The following is a 26637-nucleotide window of genomic DNA, read 5'->3' on the forward strand; positions in this document are numbered from 1 at the left end:
TGCTTGTGATTCTTGCTCTTCTTGAGTAGACTTGAGATTTTTCTGGGCACTTTGGGCCTGTCAACACATGGAGGATGACAGGCTTGTGGACAGAGTGGGTCAAGTGTAGGACCCCAGAGGCAGAGTCCTGAAGCCAGAACCCCACACCTGCTGTGCAGCCCCTGGGAAGAGCGGCTGCAGCAGGTCCCTGCAACCCCTCCTGGTTTGGTCTCCCTGGGTCCCAGGAGCCCATGCTTTGACATGACACACGTGTGTCTGGCTCTTTGGCCTCAGACGTCACAGCAGTTCCCGGATGGGCCCAAGTGCAGGAGGGACCGGCTTCTTGTTTATCCTGGGCCATCCATCTAGGTCAGTGCTGGCCCCACACTAAGCTCAGATGACCGCTCCCCACCAGGCCCGTAGGCTCTTGCCACAGCCTGGCAATCAGGGGCCGTGTTCCATGCCTCCTGGTTTTCTTTCTTCCAGTACCCCCTGGCTAGCTGGGGGGAACAAGGTCCCTGCACCTCCTGCCTCATGCAGAGCTATCCCAACCTAACAGGTGTCCTCCAAAAGGGCACGTCATCCTAGAATGCCTTCTAGATGATAGCACCGTGGCTTTAAGAGGTCGAGTCACCTGCTTGAGGTCACGTGTTCTGCGAGGAGCAGCGTAGAGGCAGAACCCGGGTCTGCCCTTGGTGGCAGCAGGCAGCCAGCGTGCGGGATACCGCTTGGCAGTGTGCAAAGAGCACGCTGCCTGGTTCTCTGCAAACCTTACGACATGATCACCCTTGCTGTCATCACCTTTCTGTGGGGAAGAAATGGAAGCTCAGAGAGCAGGCAGACCAGTGGTGACCCGGTCTCGCAAGCAAATCCTCTAAATCAAATCCTGGGCTTTGTTTAAAAACCGAACCTTGCTAGAGATTTCTTTTGGTCAAGGAGCGTCTCATTCCTTCGACAAAGCAGAGACCCCATTAGGACTATCCAAGTGCAATCCAAGTTTAAAACTGAGCGGTGATGCACCGGCAGCTTCCTGAAGTCCTACCTGAAGGCTTAGAGGCCTCTGGAAGAGCGTGTGGGTGTCTGATAAGCTGAAAGTGTCGGGAACCCTGTTTTATGCTCAAATTCCTAACTGTCTGCCTCCGAGGGTCCATCTCTTTTCCTTACTTCCCTGCTCACGGGAGTTTTCTCGGTATCAGGGACTAGAATAGTGACATCATGGGGATTCATGGTGTGTCAGGCCCCCCACGTCATCCTCCCGTTTTGTCACAGAACAGCCAGGTGCTGTCAGCTGGGGTCACTGCAGAGCACAGGGGGCCTAGGGAGGTTGGTGGCCTCCCCAAGCCCCTGTAACGAGTCACCATCATGGGGTCTGAGCAAAGCTTTTCATGTGTGACCCACATGGTCTCCTTTGCAAACAGATGCCCATTTCCAAGGCACCTAATTCACAGCATGTTGTTGTGGGGACTTCTGTCCTTGGGAAGGGACCTGACTGTTTCTGTGTCTGGCTGCATGGTGGCTCACTAGCACCCTGCTTGCCGCCTGGGTGCCACGTCCGCATGCCACTGCCCCCCCACCTCCCAGAAACCTGTCCCACAACCTCCTGCTACAGTCTTGGATCCTCTGTCCTCCCCATCATGGTCAGCCTCTCCCTTCCCCCAAATGACTCACAACCACCCTTCTCCTCTGGACGGTTCCAAAGGGACATGGGTGGAGCCTCCCCCAGCAGAGGCTGTTTGGGTCAGCGGCACAGGATCTGTGTACAACCAGCTGGCTGATTCTGGACAGGTGAGACGGCAACGCACCCGGCCGCCGTTCTACTGGTTTAGCCTCAGGAAAGCCCATGAGGGTGTCTTTCAGTGACAAGGACTGTCCGGCAAAGCTGCCACACAGACAGGCTTGGAAAGATGCAGGTGTGTAGTTCCATAGGCTTTTAAATTACCTGCCTGCAAGAGAGAGGTGAGGGTGGGCGGCCATCCAGACCACGAAGGACTGTCCCTGAGCGACACACCACAGAGCCCCTGCCGGGTGCAGAGTCCGCTTACACTCAGCCACCGTGGATGACCTCATCTTCACTTAAGTCCATTTGTCTCAGAGCAGAGACGACGGTCGTGGGGACCTGCATGGCTCCCCACATCCAGTGCACAATCTTCATCCTGCCCTCTGTCCCGGAGCTGGCCTCCCCAGACCAAACTGTGGGCTCCCAGTGCCTCTGGCTGCCGGCGGGTTTGGCCAGTAGGGGCCCTGGGGAGCACAGGAAGGGAGGAGGGTGCGGTGAGAGTATTTCTTCCTGGGCCCCTTGACCCTGGGCACTGCTCCCTCAAGGTGGCATCTGGGCATGACCCATTTATGCCCAGCTCTTGAGTCCTGACACCAGCACCACCTCCTAATCTCCTAAATCAGGGCCTTTCCTACCAGGGATCTGGTGATACTTCCTCACCAGGTCACCGAGGGCTTCGAACACACAGTGTGTATGGCCAACAGTGTTCGGGGCTTGGCTGACTGCGGTCTATCCCTCAACAGCTGTGCCCCCTTAGCTAACTCCAAGGGCAACACTCTGCATGGAGAAGCTCAGATAGTCATTTACCCCATTTAAAACAGGGATCAGATTCTTGGCTAGAAAAAGTCATCCTCGTAAAACTGCCACTTCCTCTTAAGTCAGTCTGTAAACTTAAGGCACTCCCAATAAAAATGGTATAATGATCTTTTAAATTTGGAACTTAGCTTATGCAAAGTTTATAAGGAAAAATTAAACATCAAGCATAGAAGAAAGTCTAGAAGAGAAGGAAGTCTACCTCTATTAGGTACTAAAACAAGCATAAAGCCACAATAATTAAAACAGTACAGAACTTGTGCGCGAGAATACAGATATGTGACACAGAACAGAAAGTTCAGGAATCATTCTAAATGTAGGAATTTAGTGCAGATACAATATTCACATGTAGGATTGGAACAGTGGAAAGGCCATCTAGAAAAAAAATCAAGTTCTAGCTCATCTTGTCACAGGGATAAATTCTAAATGGAATAATGTTCGTAATTAAGCATTTAACATTATATTCCTTAAGTATATACTCTAATATATTATTTACATAATCCTACATAAATATGGTAAATCTAGCCATTTGTTTTATTTTTGATTGCCTATTTATGCCATATACCTTAATGGTATCTTAATATGTTAACATTATGATACCATTATAAATACAATATTTTTATACATCCACAGACATTCTGCAAAAGACAATGGAGAATCCAATATAATGTGACTGGAGACAGGCTATTGAATTGTAATCCAGAAGCCATAGCCTTTTGAATAATAAACTTAGTTACGTTAAAGGAAAAAAAAGTTTATACGCTAAAAAAAAAATCACAATTAACAAAATCAAACAAAAAATAATAAGGAAAAATACTCAGATCCTAAACATCATGTATAAACTTCTCTAGTAAATAAATGACAGCTCCATAGAAAAATGGACAAAGATATAAGCAGCTCGTGAAAAAGGGAAAACCCAACGCCTCAAACACATTAAGGGGCTCCTGGCCGGCTCAGTCAGGAGCACACGACTTTCAATCTTAGGGTTGTGAGTCTGAGCCCCAAGTTGGGGGTAGAAAGTACTTGAAAAAATTTTTTTAAACCCCAAACTTTCAAAGGTACTCACCCTCACCCATCATAAGAGAAAAACAAAGTGGAACTACACTGCACCATTTCTATCTTTCAGATGGCAAAAAACGAGATGTGGGGTCCCCAGAGCGGCTATGGGAGACCCACTCTCACGCCCGTCCATGAGTACCAAGAGGAGACAGGGAGCGGACGCCCCCAAGATGCTGGGGCCAGGAGTCGGCCCTACAGATGCACTCAGAAGAGCAACAGAGGGATGACATGGTTATTTCCTGGAGCCCTGTTGTAGCTAAGTGTCCATCCACAGGCAACCGGGGGAACAAATCAGGGGCACCTCCACGACGACACTACGGCAGCCAAAGAACGGAGCGAAGATGTTCCCTGCCGACGCAGACTGACTGCCAAGCGGTGCTCAGAGAAACCGAGCACGGCACACAAGAGTACATAGGATATGCCGAAAGGAAAAAACAAAAATGGGAGAAAACTTGGGGGGAGCATTGTAGTGGCCCTTTTTTGACTCTTGTCTTCATCCACTGAAGCTCTTATGGATAATTTTTTATGTGGTTGTCTTTCAACTATGGTTTTATTACCACCAACCCTAGATTACTGGCCTCCCCAGGTTCCTTGGTTATGCCCTTACTTATGGTAAGAAAAATAGCTTAATATCAGTTATTCTAAGTGAACATCTTTATTTTACGTACGGTGCCCCATCAGAATCGGTCTATCGCCAGTAAGAACAGCACATCCGCTCAGTTGCTCCTCTGACTCCCAGCGTGTGTTCTGTAGAAATGAGCTCCTCGAGAAGTTAACAGCTACCCCCTCGAGAAGTGGTTTCTCTGGTCAAGGGAGTTTCCACAGGAATGCAAAGCTATTCAGGTCAAGAGCGCAGGCTTCCCAGCAAGGATCTGTGATTGCTTTGTGCGGAGAGTGGCACAATGTGCACACTTGCCACTTACTGGATGCTGGAACCTTCCACATACTTAGGGAGGGTGCACCTGGGGCTGGCCTGCCCAGGGAGGGTCTCCTGCAGCTGGGCTGCTCAGAACCAGATCTTCCCTGGGAGATGAGTGAGGCTCCTCTCTGGTCATCCAGCCTTGGCCCTAAATGCAGGGACCTCCTCTGGCAGCCGAGGGCCTTCTGACACCATCTGTGCCTCTTCCTGTCCCTAAATTCTGAGACCCTTTTCTTTCTGGATTGTCTTTTCTTTAGAACCCATAGTTTTTCTTTACAAGACATGGTTTTATTGGATGCACTGGGGGGGGGGGTCAGCCCCACTGAGGTGAGACACAGTATATTCTAGCACATTCTGTCTACTTTGCCCAAAGCTGACTCCCCTGTCTAGCACCCCAGACTCAGGCAGGGACAAGGGTCGGAGCTGGGTCACTACAGATCCTTGAGCGCCTGGGCTGCTGGCCATGCCCGTCATTACAGGAGCAGACCAGGGGTTCCCGAAACACCCACTGAATGTCTGACTACAGGTTCCAGACTGGCTGGTCCCACATCCGGGCTCCTGCCCACCACACCTCCCGCTGAACTCCTGCCCCTCCAGTCTGTTCTGGAAGACACTCAACTGGTACAGGCCTGAGAGGCTGCAGGCGGGGTGGGGGGGTGATTTTCTGCCCTGCTTCCTATCCTGAAAGCCCACCTGGGCACCCCAACAGCCACACGCTCAGTCAAGCAGGAGCTGCCTAGGACAGCTTGGATCCCCCTTTTTCTGAAACTCCACACTGCATCTCAACTTAATTCCCAGAGCAGAACACTGAGTTGTCACCGCACTCTGAGACCAGACCTGGAGTGGAAACTCTGGAGAGCTTCTGAGAACCTGAACTTGGGGAGGGGGGCAGCTAGGAAGCCCGCATTCTAGACACTGCCCAGGGGTGGGGGTCCAGGGCCAAGACCAACCCACTTAGGTCGGCATGGAGACCCCGCTCCCCCCAAGTGGAGACCTCAGGATCCCTACAAGGGATGTGTCCACTGGAGGCTACGTGCGTGCCTGTTTCTTCCAAGAACTGCCTTCCCTGGGCCCACAGCCTGCTCGGAAGCCCTGCCCTCTCCCTCCCGCACGCCTGGACACACTTGTGGAGACTCCATCCTTTCTGGTTGCTGCTCACTTTGTCCCCTTTGACTGGGTTCAGCTTTCCAGCCCAGCCCCTAGGGATTGCCCTTCCTGTAAACCAGCCTCCCTGGGGCCACACTGTCCCAGGCGCCCTCTCTGCCAGCACGGAGCTGCGAGCACAGGAAGCAGCACAGGCAGGGTGCTAAGACCTGGGTTTGGATCCTGATCCTGCTGGTGCTGTGTGAGCGTGGACAGGTTTCCGAACTGCTCTGACTGCACGTTCGCTCAGCTGTCGAAGGCGGGGGGGGGGGGGGGGGGGGGCATCAGAAGGCTGTTAGGATCCGATGCAAAAGGGAAACTGGATCCCTGGATGGGCTTCAGAGATGTGGAACCCCATACCTTCAGTCCAAACTCTGCGTGAAGGTGAACGTATGTGTTTTTCTAGGGAAGGAGTTGGGACAAAGCTGGGACCCAGGACAGGTGAGGTCTCAGGCCACAGTGTGGGGTCCCAAATGGGAAGAGAGCTGAAAAAGGGGGTACATAAGGAGGGGGAGACACCCAGGGGAGGACAGGGTGCTGCGGGCCCTCACAGAACACAAGGCAAGAGGGCTCTTTAAGGGCATAAGCACCCGGCGTGCCCCCTGCAGGGGGATGGCCACCTCCCTGTGTGTCTCACTGTGGGTTTCTACATGGAATTTTTACCTATGAATCTTGTGTCTAAGGCAGAGAGAGTTCACGTATTAATTTATTCATTTATCCAACGACTACGGAGTGACATTCTCTCTGCCCCCCCCAACCTGCCCTGCCAGGCACCTCTTGGGATCACTGGGTCCCTTGTGCTCATGGGCCCCAGGGAATCCACTCCGAGTCCAGACCTGCCCCTCTTCTGACTTGTTTGGGAAAAGGGGGATTGGGCTGCATTTTGGGGTCATCAGGCACAGACACCTTGCCCTCTGGACTACCCTGACAAAGGTTTGAGTGTCTCCGGCTAGACTCACCCCTCTTGGCTCCAGCTGACCTGGAGCACACGGGGCACACACAGCCTTCCCCGCACAGCACTCCCGGGCGGCCTGATGAATGGCTCCTTGAAGGCCCAGAGCCCTCTTCTGAAAAGGCGAATTCCAACGGAACCATGTCAGTAAATTTCCAGGGCTGCACTTCCAGCCTCTGTGTGTGCCCTGAAGGTCAGGTCTGTGCAGGGGGCGGGGTCACCTGGGGCCACTGCAGGGAGAGGGACAGGGCTGGTTTCCTAATATTTGTGGCCGCTGGGGATTTATCCAAACAGGGAGCACAGTGATAGTTGCTGTGTGCTTGCTCCCGCCATCAGGGGTTCCTTCTACCAGTAGGAAAGTGAGGCAGAGAATCCAGGAGACGCTGGGCTTCCGTCTCCCCCAAGGACAGTGCAGCTGCCTGCGGCAGGTCCCAGAACACAAGATCCGTCAGGGCAGAGCCCGTGTCACCGCGGAGCACATGTCCCTGACTCGAGGCACACACAGCGTGCACACACTTCAAGCACACACGCTGAGGAAGTGCAGACAACACACTGCCCAAGACCGGCCCTGCCGCCTCCTGGAAGCCCTCTGAGCTTTGGCACCCCATATTGTTGCTTCTCTTGGGGCCTTCGGCCTGACATGCCCCTGTCCCCGTGAGAGCCTCTGAGCATCCCCTCCTTGCAGGACTTTGGCAGACAGGGACACGATCTCTTCTTCCTCTCCTCTGCTCTCTCCTGCCTTGTTTGCTCCTTCTCCCCTCCATACCTGGTGTGTGGGCTCCAGATGAAACTGGCTCTTGCTCTCAGGCACATGTACGACAGTGTGGGGACAGGTAGGGAACCACCATCACAGATGGCGGTGAGTCCTAGGCTTCAAGTCTGAACAGGGTGGGGAGCTGCAGGATGGGGGTGGTAAGAGAGGGTGGGCTAGGAGGTTGGGGACAGGGGAGGTGGGCTTGAACTGGTTCTGAGGAGCAGGTGGTGGGGAGGCGCCCTTGCAGGGCTAGGGAAGGGTAGGTGGGGACACTTGCGAAGTGCAGGGGCGGCTCGGTCCCAGAGAAGCAGGGAGCAGGCACAGGTGGGACAGGGCTCCGAGTGAGGAGAAGATGAGGTGAAGAGTAAATTGGACCAGACTCTCCCAGTTCAGGGAAGGTGCTGTCTCAGCCTCGCCCTTTTTGCACCAGACCCTCCAGGCCAAATAAAATGCTTACATTTTCCAGAAGGGGCCACCTCCCATTGGAAAGTGCCAACCCTGGCTGGGCAACTTGCCCTCCACCTCCTTCCTTTGTCAGCATGGGGGACTCAATCCCAGCCTTTGGGGGATGGGCCCCTCTTAACCCTTTGCCTTCCCCCTGCCATGTCCCCAGACTGCACTGATGAGCCTGGCCAGCTCAGTGCCTGGCTAGCCTGCATACTGGGGTTCCCAGAGAACCCAGGCACCCAACCACGACAGGTTAGTGTCCGAGAAGCCTTGGGTCTCCACTGGTGAAGGACAAGGTCATTATTCCAAGGCGGGGAACACAGCATCTTCCAGAAATGGCAGCCACAGTATTTCTGGGGTCACGTGCTCTTCGAAAACCTGGGCCGGCCTCTGAGCATCTTAGTGGATAGGGTTCAGCAGAAGGGGTGCCGCGTGACCCCTGAAGCTAGGTCATAAAAGATGAAGCAGCTTCCTGGGGTCTTTCTCTCGGGACGAGTGCCCAGAAGGTTGGCTTACTTGAGGCCTCTGTGGAAGAAGCCACGTGAGAGGCACAGGAACCCCGGAGGCCCCGCTGACCCAGCCTCCAGCCCAGGTGCCAAGCATGTGGGCGAGGGGCCTTTCGGTGACCCCAGCTCAGTGGCTGAAAGTGCAGGAGGGGCCCTGAATCACAGGGCTGACCCCGGTCATCCTTCAAACCCATGAAAGTGAACAGGAAAATCCTGTTGTTTCGAGTCACTCGTGTTGGGGGTGGGTTACGACACTAGATAAAGGGGTAGCGAGATAGGGACCTTCCGGGAATCTGCTGTCCTGAGATCTGGCCAGGAAGACCTGCCTGCTGACTGTGATGGCCTGACCCGCTTTTGGGGAGAGGGGGTGCCAGCAAGACGGTGGCCGGCACGGAGATGGCAGTGTGGGGACCGTGCCCAAGGGGCCCAGTCACACTGCCGTCGCCGGGGAACCTCAGGCCCCGAGATGCAGTCCACATGGCAGCCCCGGGAGGGGAGCACCCTCCAAGAAGCAGGGGCAGCCCCTCTTTGGCTGCAACACCTCCGGGGGAGGGGAAGGGCTGAGCCCCTCCCGCAGGTTCAAACATCCCAGCAATGCCCTGGTTCCTCCCAACTGTGGGGTGGGCCAGTCAGGAGCCTTGTCAACCTGCCCATCATTTACCACCACGGCTCCCTCCTCCAGGCTCCCTCCGACCTCCCCACCCTCCCCAAGGCACCCTGGATGGGATGGTCCCTGGTTTCCCGCCTAGGGCACTTTGCCACCAACTCCCCCATTCCAGGGCATTCTGGCAGTGTCTGGAGACATTTCTGATGGTCGAGTCTGGGTGGGGCTGGTGCATGTAGTGGCCAGGGGCCAGGAAAGCCCAGCCAGTTCTACAGCACGGAGGGTGCGAGGCCCTGTCCTATGTCTAGTCCCGCTGGCCCTGGTCTTATGTCTTCATGAGGCTACATAAGTTCCAAAGAGACCAGATGCTAAGGCTGTTTTTGGCCACATCTGACCCTGGTTTTGGAAGGGAGGGGACAGAAGCCCCGAGGGGCCAACCTGGGGCCACCCGTGGGAGCTGCCGAGCAGGGGCTTCCCTAAAGGATGTGCACAGCCTGCCAGGGGGCCAGGCCTGTGAGATGGTGGCTGGGGAGTCCCAGTGGGTGTCCCTCCCATGACCCTTTCATGCCCCGTAGCACCAGCCCAGAGGAGGGTACCCCCAAACTGGAATGTCCCTATGCCCAGTCACTGCTCATTTACATTGTTGACTGTGGGGGATGGGCCCCACCCCTCCCTGGCAAACACAAGCCTCCTTCCATGAGCCAGTGGCATTGAATAATCCAAACCACATGTTCCTGCCCCTCCCGTCCCCTGTCCCCTGTCGGAGGGGGCCCTACAAGGAAGGAGGGAGCTGAGGATGTGAGCCGTGTGGTTCCCGCCCTGACTCTGAACCTGCCTGGAACAATGGATGCTGGGAAGGGAGTCCCTGCCCCATTGCTGAGACTGGGTTGCCTGGGGCCCAGGCCAGGAGGAAACCACCTGATGCTGGTTTCTGCTATGTTCCCCAGCTTCCGGGACTGGGGCTTAGTCCAACCCACATCCTTTCTGCCCTGACCCCTGCTCCCTTCATCCACCCTCCAGGAGGAGCCCCCAAACTCCTGAGTCCCTGGAGGCATCCCCAGGGTTGAACTGTGGACAAAACCCTGCTGATTGGGGCGGGGGGAGGGCAGCCAAGTACAGGAGACCCCAGGACAAAGTGTCCCAACAAGAATGAGTTCTTCACTCTAATCCAGACCCAGAGACAGAGAAATCGAGTTGTGAAGCTCCCTGATGGGGAGGGGAGGACAAAGCCTCACCTTTGCTCCCACAGCCCAGGAGGGTGGGGGGAGCTCCGGCTGAAGGCGCACTATAGGCAGAGCGTGGGCCCCATGGATGGGGTGTAGAAGACAGCACGGTGCCCCTTGAGCTCTTCTCTGAACATCACCTTCTGTACCTCTCCACAACCTTGGGGGCTGCAGAGGGCAAAGCCCAGAGCCCAGCTGGGCAGGTATGAACGCTGGCACCACGCCTACGCCCATGCCACTGGCCTCCCCAGGCCCCATCTGACCTGCCCGCAGGAAGGGAGCCACCAACCTGCAGCTACCAAGCCCCTCCCACGCGCCCGGAGCTGCGCAGGTGCGTCTAATCTCAGCCTCAGCCCTGCTGCAGGTGCCTCTTCTCCCCAGTTCGAGGATGACGCAACTAGAGCCTCGGGAGGACGATGATCCACCCAAAGCGAAGAGCCACGCACTGCAGAGCCATGGCCACGCTCTGCCTGATGGACCCCCACGTCCTCACTCTGGACCCTGCCGTTCACAGGTGCTTACGGACACATGTGCCCAGCCTGGCTTCGGGGGAGACACACAGGCCTGCAGGGACCATCCAACCGCAGAGAGTGAGGGACGGGAGGTTGGACCCCGGTGAGCGGTGGTCTGCAGCGCTACCCCTGCGGTGCCCATACGCGCATGTGGCTGGCACAGACTGCACAGCTGCTGGCCTGGCTCGTGGTGTGAACCACCCTCCTCCCGGGGCTCCACCACCCCACACTGCTGCAGGCCAGGGCCTCTCCAGGCCCCCCTGTGGCTGACACTGCTGGGGGGTGATCTGAGCAGGGCTTCCCAGACCTTGGAGCAGGGACATAAGATGAGCCCCTTGGGGGGTGGGTGGGGGTACAGGAGGACTGTGGGGGTCTGCCAGCAGAAGGTACCATATTTTGGAGTCACAAAATGTCAGAAGTAGTGGGACCTTAGGAAACTGATCCAACTCTCATGTCAGAGGCAGACAGCAGAGTCCAGAGGGTTGAGGCCTGGCTTTTGGCTCAGGGAGCACCTGAGAAGTGAAAGTCACAAGGGGATCAGAGGCCGGTGGGAAGCGGGGGGGGCCCCATAAACTCCTGGGCACCCCGGGGGCTTCAGATGCAGATGTATGCAATGATGGGGGGCTTCTTTTGGGGGAGAATTCCTGCTGCCTCTGCTCTCTGGAGTCAGGAGGTCAGGAACACTGCTGTATACCGGCCAAGGCCAGGGGCAGCTGGGGCAGGAACAGGTGCCTGGGGACATAGCAGCATTAGCGCTCCAGCCGTCCCAGCTTCTGTGACTGTCTTAGGGACCACAGGAAGGGAGCAGGGAGCACGGCGGCAGCCTTGGGGGAGCAAAGCCGTGGAGGAGTATTTATAACTAGAAGGGAGGCTGGGAGGAAATGAGTCACAGCCACCAGCCACCACCCATCTGCTCCAGGACCTGGAGAGGCCCCAGTGGGGCACTGATGATGGGGCTGGCCGCGAGGCAACGGTTGCAAAGAGAAGAGAATGTATTTACTTTCTCCACCAAACCAGCGGACACTTAATTTTTAGTCACAACTCGCATATTCCCGAACAGAGCGGCATCCTACAAGAACCATAACATGCAAGGGGCGTGAGGAACTGCCACAGCCCAGAAGGGCCCAGGCAGACGAGACAGCCCGACATAATGTGGTCCCTGAGGGGGGTCCTGGAGCAGCGCCAAGACACGAGTAACCTCTGAGGAAACCTCGAGGGTGCCGTATGGGTGCTGGGTCATGAATGGTAGCAAGCCACCAAGCTGAGCGAGACGGGGGATCTGGGTGTGGGGTGGTTGGGGGGGGGGTGTCTCTGTACCATCCTCTCCGTTCTTCCATAAATCTAAGACCGTATCACAAAACAAAGGCTGTTAACATTTGCAAAAGGCACCTACTATAAAAATGACTTCTTAAAAAATTATATTGTAAATCATCCCAAAATTATTCACAGGGGTGCCTTTGTGGCTCAGTTGGCTAAGTGTCCCTGACTCTTGGTTTTGGCTCACGTTGTGATCTCAGGGTCGCGTGATTGAGCCCCGTGGGGGGCTCCACACTCTGAGGAGTCTGCTGGGGATTCTCCCTCTCTCTCTGCCCCTCTCCCCTGCTTGTGTGTGTGTGTGCGTGCATGCACGCACTCTCTAATAAATAAATCTTTAAAAAAATATATAAAAATATATAAAAATTATTTAAAACACTTATTAGTAGTTAAGTTTCAGGAGAGTCAACTTACATGCGGACTTTCAGCCGTGCAGGGCATCAGCGCCCCCTGACCCCCTTGCGGCTCCAGGGTCAACTATAGTGTCATTATTCCCATTTATGGAAGGGGAAACTGAGTCTCGGACAGCTTGGGTAACCTGCCCAAGGTCCCCCAGGCTAGTAAGCAGTGGAGGGAGCAGGTGCTTCTCTAGTGGGCTGGGCTGTGGAAAGCACACCTATAGCCATCACCCCCCATTAGGTGCTCTGGGAACCTAGGTGCCTTTTGGGGGTGGAGGCCCCACGAGGGGGCCTGGAGGACATGCTCCAGATGACAGTGACACGGGGTGGTGCCTTTCAAGGGCTTTGACAGCTGCTGGCAGCTCTGAACCCTTCCCTGGGGGCCTAGGATGGGGGGGCAGAGAGCCAGGGGAGAGGGGAGAGAGCTGTGGGGGGGCAGTGGGGGGGCTGTGGAGACTCTGGGAGCACTGGAGAAAGCTCGGCAGAGGAGTTCAGCTCCTGGATTTCCCGGGCCCCTGGGGTCGGTTGTGCTTGGGAAGAGCAGGTTACTGCCAGCGAGACCAGAGCCTACTTAGCTGCTCACTGTAGGGGCAATTCTGCAAACCCCGCATGAACGACCTCGCTGGGGTTTTTGGCTGCACCCCTGGGAGAGGGGGGTGGTTTGGGGATGGCCTACTGCTGGGCAGCCCCATGGGGGTGGCAGACTCCCGGAAACGTAGAAGTCCACGGACGGCACCCTCCGGGGTCCCTGCTGAGCCAAGCGCGTGTCTGGGCAGAGTGAATTCTGCTCTGAGAACGTCACCTCCCGGTCCCCGTGACACAGTCACAGCATCAGGACAGCTTGGAGGAGGGCAGAAAGACCTATAATCGGATCCACTTCTCTCCTTAGTGCGTTTCAGCTGAGCCGCGGTCCCTATATCCCCAGCCGCACTGCTGGGGCTGTCTTCTGGTCTGCGTGGGGGTGGGGGGGGTTTACAACAGAGCTGGGGTGACCTCCTGCAGCAGAGCACACAGAAGTGGGTGTGGTGGGCGGACTGTCACCGCTGTGGACCATCGGACCATACTCCACGCTGGAGCACATGGCCTGGGCTCCATGGCAGGCCGGAGGAACGACTCTAGAACAGCCAAATGCCTCGTCTGATCGATGAATTGCCCACAGTCTAGGAGCTGAGCCCAGGTTGCCACTCTGCTCCTGTGGCCAGGTGCTGTGGCCACAGCACCCTGTTCCCAATGCTTCTGAGCCTGCTGGGACTGGAGACAGTCACCACCCCACGCCCAGAGGCCAGAGTCAGGGTGAGAGTTCAGACAATCATGTTTCCCAGAAGGCCATTGAACCAGGAGACTTGGAAAGGAAAGGCCAAAGAGGGCAAACGGCCTTAGGCGTTAGAGACCAAAGACGGAGGAATTAATTCTACAAGAGCTGATCACACTTGACCTTGTTTCTATATGACCCAGTGCAGATCTCAGGAATTTTACCCCAGGAATGTAAGGCCCACCGGTCTCCTCTCCTCTCAGAGAGGCCTGCTGTTATGTCAAGAGGGCTTAAACACTCCACTTGCTACTTATGCTACTTGACTCTTGAGATGTCATAACCCTCGGAAGCAGATGTTTGGGCCACGTGCGGGGTCCAGACCAGGTATGACAGATCCTCCAAGTCCCCGGGGCTGGCCCAGGCCTCTGTCAGTTCCCAAGGACCCCTGGGCATTTAGTCTATCGTTTGTGGGGTAGAGGGAAGGAAACAGGGTGTGCAGGAGGGTGTTCTCTGCAGGTAAGAATGTACTCCGGAATCTCAGGAATCCACACACAGAGGCTGGGCTCAGGCCAGCGGTCATGTTCCCTGAGAGGCATTTCCTGTGGGGCTCCCAGAGTCACACAGTCACACAGCTGCCCTGACGTCGCTCGGCGACCAAGACTCTCCAGCCCCTTCTGCAATCGTAGCCCAGGGGCTGAGGACACAGGCCCCGGAGTCCGGCTGTGCATGTCTGTGTGCCTGACGCCCAGTTCTGATGTCACTGCCGGGACCTCAGTGTCCTCATTGATAGGGACAATCACAGCACCGCCGGGATTCTGCCATCACAGCTTAGTGTCTGGGGCAGAGTGTTCACTCCATAAACACGAGTGGGTATGACTCTGAGTATTGGAACTGTGCCAGGTGGGCCAGGAAAGGAGCTACCATTCCGACTGATTAATCTTGTCAGAGACGCTGCGGCCAGGGGCTCGGCCTCAGACCCTCAGATCCTCCCAGTTCAGCTCCCCTCGCCCCATGTTCATTTAAATGAACACTGCCACCCCCTTTGCAAGGAGAAGCGTTGCTTCCTGCTCTTCCGATGCCATGGTGAGCCCATCTTACAAACCCCAAGAACACCCTGGCGCTCTGACTTCCCTTCAGCGGTGAGCACGGGCTTTCCTCTTCCCTCACACTGAGTCACTATACCCGGCCCTGCAGCTGCCCGAGAACAGAGGTGTCAGGGCTGTGACTGGCCTGGGGAGTCCTTCCACCTGGCCCTCAGCCCAGAGCCTGACTGAGTCATAGGCCACTAGCCATTCTGCCCCCGTGGGACGGGGGCTCCGAGCACAAGGCAGTGAAATCCAGAAGCCCCTGCACCCTCCAGTGGGAGCATCTGTGTGACCTCAACAACCAGCCCAGAGTAGGGGACCCAGGAGGCCTCATGTGTGCCTCAGGATGGGCCCCTCAGGGCAGCAAGAATTCCAAGAAGCTTCTGTAAATGGAAACCCCAGGCTGCCAAGGGAGGGAAGGCACAGCCTCGCAGACGAGACCCCACAGCCCGCTTCAGACGCTGTCACTTACCTAGGGCTCCTTGGCAGATGTCTGTGCGAGTGGCCCCTCCAATAATAAACTGTGGGTCATCGCAGATCTCCTGCAAACGAGACCCACAGAGTGCTGTCAGGCCACCAGAATCCTGTTTCCAGGGTTAGGACATCCCCGTTCCTGGTGGGTGCACCAGACACCTGCTCCCCCTCCCCACCCAGGGCAAGTTAGAAACAGACTGCCATGGGCTCCTTCTTGTACTCCTGCCCGTGGAAGGCGTGGAAGTCCAGCACCCTGCACTGCCGACAGCTCACTTCATCTAGCTACTTCCCCTCCGCCACCAGTGGGTCCCTTGATACTCTGGGGACACCCCGCCAGCCCCTCTCCTCCGTTCCCACACATCAGCTGTTTTGTCTTCATGGGATTCCTTTCCCACCCTGTCCTCTCCTGTTTCATCTCCTACCGTATTTCAAGCTTCACTGCCACCTCCTCCATGAAGCCCTCCTTCACAGTCCAGCCCTTGCTCATCTCTGGGACTCTGAGACCCCGAGCACTTGTACTCTGCGGTCTGGTATTTAGCTGTGCACCATCCAGTGGTGCTGGTGGGTGTGTGCCGGGGATCGGAGCTAGTCTCCTGAATTCGCCCATGGGGCCGGGACACGGGTGGCGTCCATGTGTCAGGGACGCTGCTACAGAGTGGGGCTGTGCCTGGTGCTTCATGTCATGGGGCCCCTCAGGGACTCAGATGGGCAGGCGATGAAACAGGAAGAAACAGGTCACGGAGATAGAACAATGTAAAACAATGTGTCTAAGTTACAGAGAGCACTGGGATTTGCGGCCATAGCCACAGAGAGCTCCTACTCTTCCTGCTCTGGGTCTGGGGCAGGGGGAGGCGTTCCCTCTAACTGATTAGTAACACAGCTCTTGAGGGTGTTACAACTTCACTGATCAATAACACAACTCAGGATGATTCCCCCTCAGCCGGATGCAGGCCAGTTTTGAACAATTCTAGCCCCTCCGCCACCCTGTCCATTTCCTGATTCTGAATCGCTCCACCCCAAAGCCACAGAAGAAGCCAGCATAAATCTGGGCTTTTGTCGGCTTCCACGACCTCTGTGTGCAGGCACTCCACCCTACGCCCCGTGCTGTGCCCCTGGTGTGTCCCTCTGGGTCCAGCACAAGCCCTTCCTGGGTGGGGCCTGGATCCGGCCCCCTGTCCCCTGTCCCAGCACCTCAATCTACAACAGAACACATTCCTTTCATGCCTCGCCATGGTCCCCTCCCTGCTCAGGTCGGTCTACTTGGGGGATGAGAGGACAATGCGAGTGTGTTTCTGCTGAACCGAACCTGCCAGCCCAGCACTTATGCAGCTCATCGAAGGACACGCTGGGCTTGGTGCCGAGAACCCAAGATTCACACCGCCATTCTTCTGTGCGCCAGGCTCTTCCCCCAGCAGGATTTTTCCACTGTTGTAGAAACTTTCCCACACCTCGGCAGCCTCTCCAAAGAAGGCAAAGCTCAGGGTGGCCCTTGGAGGTGCCTCAGGAAAGTGCGGTACTGGATTAAACATGGATGCAACAGTCCTGGGGACGGGGTTGAGGGCTTGGGCTCTGGGTCCAGACGGGGGTGGGGGGGCGGTGGCTCTGAACCCTGGCTCTGCCATTTTTTTTTTTTAAAGATTTTATTTATTTATTTATTTGACAGAGAGAGAGCACAAGCAGTCAGAGAGGCAGGCAGAGAGAGAGGAGGAAGCAGGCTCCCTGCTGAGCAGAGAGCCCGATGCGGGGCTCGATCCCAGGACCCTGAGACCACGACCTGAGCCGAAGGCAGCAGCTTAACCCACTGAGCCACCCAGGTGCCCCTGGCTCTGCCATTTTGATGGGTCTTAAGTCCCCGGCAAGGTCCTCCACCTCCTTTGGCCTTGGTTTCCTCATTTGTAGAATGGGAACTGTGTGACGAGTGTACCTCCACAGGGTGTTCTGGCGGGGGTCACCAAGTGTCCTTGGTAAGCCTTTCACAGAAGTCAGCTACTGTTATTACCAGTGAAGAACAAGGGGATGACAGTCCCCTATCCCGGGGGCTGGAGATTCGGGCTGGAGGGTGAATAAGTGAGTCACCACAGAAGTGTGTGCTCTCGGGGCTCAGGGGGACTTGGGGGGCCCCCCACTCTCACCTGACTACCCAGTGGCTGCGCAGTCAGTGGGAGGTCAGGAAACCACTCCCTGGGGAGGGGCAGCGCAAGGCCTGCCTGCTCCCTGCCCTCCCTTCCTTGGGACCCTGTGTCATAAGCTCCTCCTGTCTGCCCGTCTCTCACTCCTTCCTCCCTTGGTGACTCAACACATGACACATCCCACAGCCTCTAAAACCCCACTGCTTGCCCTACCCACCACTCCCCTGCTGCTTTTCAGACACCCTTCTGAAAGAAGCCCAACAACGGTCTTCCCTTTGGGTCCCTGACCATGGCATCTACAGCACCCCGGTGTCTGGCTCCACATCACCTTCCCACCGCAGCTCCTCTGCCAAAGTCACCAATGACTCGCTGGTGTCCAAATCCAGGAGACATTTTGTTTCCCTTGCCTGACCCCAACCACAGCAGCGTTCCAGAAGGCAGGAAGGAGGCAGAGGGCAGCTGTGAGCTGTGGGGTCTGCACACCCATGGGCTGGACAGAGTCCTGGCCCCCCCGCAGACACCTGCGTGAGCAAATATTTAACTTCTGCAAGCCTCCAGTTCTCCAACTGCTGAATGGGAACATAACAACCTCCCTGCCTCCCCTGCCCCCAACTTGTGCAGCTCCCAGCCTGTCTTGTCCTGAGCAGGGGTCCTGAGATGGCCCCAGACCTCTCTCCCATCTGGAAGCACTACCGGCATGTCTACCTGCTGGGTGACCTGCCTCCCCTCACCAGCCCCTGAAGTCTAAGGAGGCAGAAACTAGATGCACCGTCCCTGGCATGTAGTAGGTGCTCCGTAAATGCTTTAGTGAACAAAAGAACAAGTGAAGGCATGTGCAAATTCACTCTGTAAACTGTGAGTGAGGTGCGATGTTAGTGTCAGATGAATACATTCTCTCATTTGTCACTTTCATAACTGCAACTTCAGTCAAGGCTCTTTACAATCCTGCCTTCATTCATTCCCTGACTCCCTGAAGAATCACTCTTTCTCTTCACAGGTGTATCCCCAGCATTGAAGACAGTGCCTGGCATGGGAACAGGTGCTTAGACCGCTGGATGAGGAGGCACTGATTTCTGGGGACACACTGGTGACCAACACACACGGGGTCTCTGCAGTTCAGTGTGAAGGGCAGATAATACATAATTACAACTATAAACTGCAAAAACACCGGAGGAAAGTTAGCAGGGCTCTGTGAGGAACAATAAAAGATAAAGAATAATAAATCAATAAAGAGGAAAATACTTAGGCAACATTTCTCCTTCTAGATGAAGAAATGCAAGTAAAGAGGCTAAAAGGTGCAGGCAGGGTCACCCAGAAGGTTAGCAAGAAATGAACTCGAGTCCTGGGGACCCCACCTAGGGCATTTCTATTGCACTCGCTGCCTACAGGCTGGGTTTTGGGTAACAGGAAACCTGGGAGGTCCAGAGGAGTAGACGCAGGGCAGCAACCTTACTCTCAAGTCAGGAATCTAGAGCCTGGGTTCCCAGGAAGCCTTGTTCAGGTTTGGTGGGGGAAGGCCAGGCAGTGTCCCATGGCAGGTGGAGCCAGCACATCCTGTGTGCTGGGGTCCCCAGCACAACCGTAGGAAGGGACAAGCTGTCCCAAGACCTGCCAGGGAAGGGTGCGGATGGGACAAGGGAGCTTAGAGGGCGCCCCCCGCAACCTGAGTTTCCCCAGGAAAGACTGGGCCTGTGCAATGAGGAGGAGCACTGGCTCCCTGCCGGATTACCCCGTCTATCGTTAACCATCAGGGTAAATGTTATGCGGAGGTCTCACCAGCTCCCATCTGGAAAAACAAACAGGAAACTCTGATTGGGTAAATCTAACCACGACTGCCAGAGTCCTTACTCACAAAAGGAACAGGCTCGGATTTCCCTCCCGCCCCGACGCAGACACAAGCTGAGTTAGAGCCTGACTTTCCCTGGTCAGAGATACTGCCTCCCACGCTCCTTTGCCCGCAGACCCTCCTTCCACCATCTCCCCGCGGGAGTCCAAGCAAAGTTTGCCCCAGGTCCCCTATGTCACTCCGACATCCGGCAGAGTCCAAGGCGGCTCCCGCGGCCTGCTAACTGCACCGCGGGGCAGGGCGCGCCAGACCGGGCCCGGGATGTGCCGGGGTGGACAAAAGCCAGGCCCGCGCAGCGGACGCGCCCGCATCGAGTAACGCGGAGGGGCGCGCGCGGTGCGCTCCTGGTGCGCTTTCCGCGGCGGGCGCAGGCCCTCCACGACCCCACTGCCGCGGCCGGCGGGAGGCCTAGGCCCCGCACCCTGCGTCCCTCACCCACTCCGGGCCCCGCGTCCCCGCCGTCCCGTGCCGCTCTCCGCCCACCCTGGCCCATTCTCCCCGCCACCCCGTGCTCCGCGCCCTACCGTGGGCCGCTTCCACTCGATGCCCTGCGTCTTGCTGGAGTAGGGCCCCAGTTCCTTGAAGCCCAGGGAGGAAGGGATGGCCGGGAAGGAGGGGTCCTGGAAGAGCGTCCCGGCCTCCAGGCACTCGTCCCGCAGCGCCTCGTAGTCCTGGTTGAGGTACTTGATGGACTTCTCGTGCGAGCCCAGCCCCTCGGCTGTCTCTCGGTCCTTCACCAGCTTGGCTGCGATGCCGGCCATGGCGCCGGGTCTCGGCAGGGGCGCGGCGAGCAGCGACGAGTATCGGCAGGGGCGCGGCCTGGTCGGTTGCGCTGCGGTTGGACTGCAGTCCGCGGCGCTGCAGGCTGCGCCTCCCTCCGCAGCAGGCGCCCCCTCCCGGCGGGGTGTGGCCTTTGCGTCCGCGGGGTGTGGCCTCGGGGTCCGGTGGTTACGGCCTCGGCGCCGGGAGGAGGTGTGGCTTCCCGGCGGAGGTGTGGCCTCGGCGCCGGGGGGCGGGGCTGCCACCTGCGGCGAGGACAGCAGCCAACTCCCGGCCCCCGGGGTACGAAGCGTGTACCGGACTAAATCAGCGGCCCCCACGTGGGCCCCGACTTTGTGCCCAACACAGCTGGCGGCTGTGCTGACGGTCTCATTCAAGGCTCGCAGCAACCCCGGGAGAGGGGTGTCCCCCGCTGGGGTTCCCATCCTACGGAGGCGAACAGCGGTCCTCGGAAAGGAGAGGTTGGGTGACCCAGTGTCGCACCAGCGGTCGCGGACAGCTCAGGGAGTCCCAGGCCTCAGGACCGGTTGTAATCGCACGCTGCACATCACACACAGGGGTCGGGGCTTGCGACTGAAAATACATCCTCGCAGGTAAATGCGAATTCCAGGTTAGCTCCAGTATTTCCTCATTGTAAGTATGTCCCAGACAGTGCAGGGGCATACTTATACTAAAAAGGTACTCCTTGTGGGGCGCCTGACTGGCTCAGTCGGTGGAGCATGGGATCTTGATCTTGATCTTGGGGTCCTGAGTTCCAGCCCCAGGTTGTGTGTAGAGATTAACAAAACAGGTATTGTTTATCTGACGCTTACCTTGAACGGGAGGCCCGAGTCAATACTGGTGGGTTGTTTGGAGAGCCGTATAGGGTGACCCCTTCTCCCGGGGTTGGGGGGCAGAGACTGGCTTGTGAGGGAGCAAGCTTCTCAGCTCCACCAGGGAGGCGTTGGTACACCCAGGACTGCTGTCCTCCCACTCCCCACATTAAGGGGCAAGCATTTGTGTTTCAGTGGGAAACTGGGGGTGACTTTGGCCTCCCCACCTTACCCCAGGGGGCACTTGGCCTTGCTGGAAGACATTTTTTATTGTCAGGACTGAGGATGAGCGGGGCACTGGCTTCTATGGGGTAGAAGCCAGGGACACGCTGCTCAACTTCTTACACTTCCCCAGGACAGCTCCCCACGGCAAAGTGATCTGAACATCTGGTTAGAGCACCTCTTTCCAGCCACCTGATGGTAGTCTTTCACTGTGTGTGAGTTATTTTATGACTCTTGAGTTGTAGATAACGGTGGCCGCCCAGTGTAGAGATGCACATGAATCCTACCCAGTGTAGGGGTCTCCCCACCCTGCGGGGGTCGGCTGAGGCCGGTTGCACAGTCATTTCAGTTTTCTTCATTTCGTATAAACCAGTGCTTTCGTATAAACCACTTTCCCTTTGAACCAGATGTAGCATCTGCTTAGTAGCCTCAATTAATTAATGAGGTAAATGAAATCTTTAACATGTGTTCATTTTATAGCTAGATGAGAATCAGTCATGATTTAATTTTTTTTTAAATTATCTTTTAGGGGCGCCTGGGTGGCTCCATCGGTGAAGTGTCTGCCTTCGGCTCAGGTCATGATCCCAAGGTGGTGGGAATGGAGTCCCAAATCGTGCTCTTTGCTCAGTAGGGAGCCTGCTTCTCCCTCTCCTGCTGCTGCTCCCCCTGCTCGCACACACTCTCTCTCTGTCAAATAAATAAATAAAATCTTTTAAAAAAAATTATCTTTCAGCTTGAAGAACAGGAAGACTTGAAGAACAGGAAGTCCATCTTGAAGCATAGTTTGAGATTCGAGTATTTAGAATTTGTTCACAAGACGATAACCTGTCAGGGAACACTTAAAAATCTTTGGAATTAAAAAGGAAGAAAGATATTCCGGGTGTTCTCTGCAATGTTAGTTTTGTTTGTTTGTTTTGTTTTCCTTTTCTTTTCTTTTATTATGACTCTAACCAGCGCCAGACCAGGGAGCAGGTGTAGTCCTGGGGGTTTGCTTTCTTCTTGGCTGGCACCTCCAGGACGCCCTCTGTGGAGTCCTCCTATGTGAGTTCGTCCAGAGCCTGCGCAGTGCGATCACGCCCGCCTTCGCACGTGGCCTCGCACCCGGCCTGACTGAAGTCTTCCGTGTCGTGGGCCAGCTCCTTGGGGTTCACATCAGGACTGCCGTTCATCTTGTGGGAGCGGATCTGTAGGATTCTGGCCCGGGCCTCCTCTCTGAACATGGGGAATTCCAGCTTTGGGTCCAGACCGCCTGAGGGAGTTGTGTGGGTCCAGGATGTCCCCACTGTGGGTGGCTGTAGTCACCTTTAGTAGAGCTTTGGGTGGGAACCCACCCAGCTGGTTCAGAAACCGCAACAGTGTCCCCCTCACCTCCTGGTCGCAGGCTTTCTCACTAAGCAGACTTGCAAGGAGTCCCATGAGCTCCTGTCTGTGCCTTTCCCCGTGTTCAGGCTATTTCACAACCCTGTAAGTTTTAGGAAACTGACAGTAATGCAAATAACTCTTGTCCATGTACTGCAAATAGGGTTTCCTGGAGGGAAGCTCGACCCCACAGCCTCCCCACAGCTTCCCTACAGCTGTTCTGTATCTATGAACAGATCTCAGTTCTGCAGTGCCCAACCCTCTGCTCTTTTAGATTCTCCTTTGAACTTTTTTTTTTTTCAACACTTACTGGTTCCCTTCTTCACTGATGAGTGAAATAAAATCTTGCACCTAGGTTCATCTTCTCTTTGAGAGTCATTATTATACTCTTTCGGGGAAGTATCTTTTGGCACACTTTTATGCACCGGCCCAGAGAGTAACTTCCTGTGTTTTCAGCGTTGTCATGGAGCCTAGAGTGTGTTTTTGTTCTGTGTTGCTCCACAGGGGAGACAGGGACCAGCTGTGGGCTTCATGGGTCCTGGGTTTAATTTAACAAAGAATGCTTGCGTGCCAGCCCGCACTGCACCCCGTGGAAGGGTAGAGCCCTGTGGTGAGCTTCTGAGCTCAGGCCTTCCCAGCTTGGCCTTGACCTAGCACCAGAACCCCTGAGAATTCCTTACTGATTCAAGCTCGCAAACACGGGTTTTCCTTATCCTGTCGATTCCTCACAAATGTATATCGTCTCTTTGACTAAAGTGAATACAAACTGCCTGTCTCGGTCCTTTCTTTGGGTCCCAATTTCATTACCGGGCTTCTGTGAGCATGGAATACAGCTTTGGGTCTTTGTCCTATTAAGCGGCTCTGTGTCCATTGAATTTTTAGTCCTGTTGAGGACCTGGAGGGCGGAGGAAGAATTCTCCCTCCCCGGCGGATGGGGTCCTGCTGCTGGGGACTGGTGACCTTTGAATGCCCCATGGCCTGAGGGCTCCCTGGCCGGTGGTAGGACCCAGGCTGGAGGTGTTCTTCCACCATCTCTGGCTTAAGATTTACCAACTTGAAAGTCGGCATTGGCCTTGTTCTTGAGGGAACTTTTGCAAGGGGTGGCTGCATTTTGAAGGCACTATTTCTCTGCCCCTCAAAATCTCTTGGAGACAACCTGTGGTTTCCCCCTTTTCTACATTTCCTAAAGAGGAGGAAGGAGCTTAGGATTCGCAAGTTGCATTCTGCCACTGTGAGTAATTATTCAGATTCAAGAACTGAACCCTTGGGGCGCCTGGGTGGCTCAGTGGGTTAAGCCTCTGCCTTTGGCTCAGGTCATGATCTCAGGGTCCTAGGATCGAGCCCTGCATTGGGCAGGGAGGCAGGGGTGTCTCTGCTCAGCAGGGAGTCTGCTTCCCCCTTCTCTCTGCCTGATGCTCTGCCTACTTGTGCTCTCTCCTTCTCTCTGTCAAATGAATAAAATCTTAAAAAAACAAAACAAAACACACACACACAACAAAACAAAACTGAGCCCTTGGGGTGCCCAGCTGGCCCCGGCTGGCTCCATCGGTGGCGTGAGACTCTTGATCTCGGGTTCCTGAGTTCGAGTCCCACGTTGGGTGTGGAGATGACTTAAAGAAACAGAGAACTGATCCCTTTGTACCACGTGCTTCGGGAGTGGAGTTGCCATGCACCCTGTTTCCATGGAATCACCCTACTTTGGGGTTTGGGTTTGGAGTCACCAATATTGTCCCCTCCACCATTGATTCTTGTCCTTGACCAAGTGCTCAGTTGTCCATTTCTTATTCTCTGCCTTGCTTGCCCAAACTGTACTCAGGTTTGTCTCTCTCTTACAGGTGTCTGACCTCTGCCTGCCTGCAAACCTGAGAAGACACGAAGTGGAACATGACCGCTTTACCGGCGTCTCCTGGGACTTCCGGTCAGATCCACTGCTCATTTCCCTTGTTCATCTGGCTTCCCCTGCAAAGATTCTGCTTCTCTCTGTCTGCTCATCCTTTACCCTGTAAGAGACAAGCCCTTTCTGTATGCTGGTGAGATGCATGTTTCTGACATTGGAAATGTCTCACTATTGCAATAGTCTTTCTCTCTGATTCGTGTCTTACCTAAGTCCGGATGTGCTTTCGTCTGAAATCTCCAGGTCCTCTTTGCAAGTACCACCCCTGTCCACCTGTTCTGTTTTGCAACCTTGGATGAAATGGGAGACATTGACATTGGCTTCTAGCTCATGGGTTTTCTGAAACCGCCATAACTGAGAACAGAGGGAAGAGACAGCTCTTCTTGGGACCTATTAACTGGTTTCCCTGTCCGACGTCCATGGCGCCCACTGGATTTCTTCTGGGCCTTGGGTATTTTTGGGAAAATGCGTCCACCTGGCCAGTGTGATGGAGCTCACACATCTTTGGCCGGTCTCCCGGAGGCCAGCTCAGCCCTGAAGGATGTGCCCTGTACCTGCCTGCCCACATGTGGCTGACACTGGTCCCAGGTCCACTCTGCAACATGGGAAGGGACAGACCAGCCCTACAGGCAACTTCCTGCCGCCCCATCCTCTGTCCACCAGCCTCCCAGGGCCTGGGCACATGGGACTCCACTCACAGAGGACCTTCGCTGTCCTGAGGCTCTCGAATTTATTTTCAAATGCACGCAGTGATTACCAAGGACATGGAGTGGTTTTTAAAACCTGAATAAAGTGTTCTTGATACTTCTGGAGCCTTTCACAGGATGCTGTCCCACTGGACAGTCTCTTCCGCGGGGTTCACCCAGGCGCCCACAGTCCTGCACTCCAGGCCTCGCCCTGGGGAACCTTCCTGCAGTGAGTCACCTCACCCAGCCCAGAGCGCAGCGGCTGAGTCAGAGCCGGGAGCCCAGCCTGTGCGGGTGGGGCCCAGCCCCTGTGTGTGTGTGAGAGAGAGAGAGAGAGAGTCACAAAGAGAATAAAACATCCCGACCACACAGCCGTGGCCCTGAGGTCCATGCTTGATGCACGCTGCATCTTCACAGTCAGTCAAGGGAAGCCTTCTTTCCTCGTTTTACAGAAGAGGAAACAGAGGCCTTGCGGAGCGGCCACGAAGGGGTGCCCTGAGCCCCCAGACTTGAGCCTGTCAGGTCTCTTCTGGCCCAGGAGGGCTGTGCAGCCAGCAGGTGGCCGTTTTCTCCTCAGGGCGGAGGCCCCGAAAAGCGTATTCCCCTCCCCCTCTCTGGCCTGTGAGGAATCCTGTGTGGTTACCCCTCCCTCTTGGAGCAGCTAAAAGGCTTGTTGCTTCCTTGTGACTGCCCCTGGGGGTTGGACAGGCCCGCTGGAGCCACCGGGTGTGGGGTGAGGGTGTGGGGGGGTTGTGTTCCAGTGCGGGTCCAAGGGCCCGAGAGGAGTCCAAGGATGCTGCTCCTGGTGTCGCAAGACGGGGAGGTGCTGCAGGCTGGAGAGAGGAAGACTCTGGAAAGAGCACCAAAAAGCCGAATCAGCCTCCTGGGGTGGGGGAGGAGCAGAGCAGATGTCCTGGAGTCAAGGGGGCTGGGGCAGGGAGGGGGCAGACAACTGCCAGCCCTGCAGTACTGGCCCTGTCTCCAAGTCATTTTGGGCCTCCACACATCCTTGCCCTCTGCTACATTGGATCTTGGGAGTTTAGACCCGTTTCAGTACTTACTCGCCTCTGTCCGCTGCTGTATCCACCTGGGTCAGGCGTATTTTTACGTGGCTCTTTACCCCCTCCCTCCTTCCAGGCACAGGGCTCAGCCCCCCAGGAATCTTGTTATTGCTGGGATCCCCCTTCCCCGGGGCCGAGATCCCAGGGACCCCTGGGTTTCCCTCGCCGCTGTTGCAGCCCCTTAGTCCTCTGTTGTTTTAAAGGTCAAACAGACCGTGACTCAGTGGCAGCACCAGGAACCTGAGGGGGGATCTGGGGCTCGTGTCTTAACCTTCCTGTGCCTCAGTCTTTCCCTCTGTAAATAGGGCTAATGACATCAGTGTGTCCCCATGTGCCCTGTAATTCTGATGGATGGAGGCTTATAAATGTAAGGACGTATTTTAGCCAGAACACTTCCATCCAGGTTAAACAATAACCTTGTTGTTTAACCCTTAAACTGTCCCTGCCCCCCTTCCCCCGGGGGACTTACTCAAAAACAAGTTCCCCGGAAACCAGTCCCAGGTAACAAAGCCCAAATACAAGGGTGGGTCAGGCCAGGTGGAGACATCAAATCAGTTGGGGGGTGGGGGGTGGGGTGTGTGTGTGTGCATACTGTCTCTCTAGTTACCAAGGAGTATGGGCCCCGCCCTTTGGGAGC

At 55.8% G+C, this 26637-nt stretch overlaps 1 protein-coding gene and 1 long non-coding RNA gene across 2 annotated transcripts in view; one reads left to right on the top strand and one right to left on the bottom strand.

Moving 5' to 3' along the window:
• Positions 1 to 20079, bottom strand: part of CAPN2 (calpain 2) — a 41100-nt gene extending 21021 nt beyond the window's left edge. The window contains exons 1-2 of the mRNA XM_047704525.1: positions 19711 to 20079; positions 15210 to 15279 (exon numbers count right to left, since the gene is read on the bottom strand). Coding sequence (XP_047560481.1) covers positions 15210 to 15279; positions 19711 to 19947 — 307 coding nt within the window. The 5' untranslated portion in view covers positions 19948 to 20079. The remainder of the gene's footprint in view (positions 1 to 15209; positions 15280 to 19710) is intronic.
• A 1448-nt stretch (positions 20080 to 21527) lies between these two features.
• LOC125086325 (uncharacterized) lies at positions 21528 to 21866 on the top strand. The gene is made up of 2 exons (XR_007123156.1): positions 21528 to 21575; positions 21734 to 21866. It is a non-coding gene; the product is annotated as an uncharacterized LOC125086325 (long non-coding RNA).
• The last annotated feature ends 4771 nt before the right edge of the window (positions 21867 to 26637 follow it).

The sequence above is a fragment of the Lutra lutra genome, chromosome 15 (genome assembly GCF_902655055.1).
Source record: "Lutra lutra chromosome 15, mLutLut1.2, whole genome shotgun sequence".
NCBI lineage: Eukaryota > Metazoa > Chordata > Mammalia > Carnivora > Mustelidae > Lutra > Lutra lutra.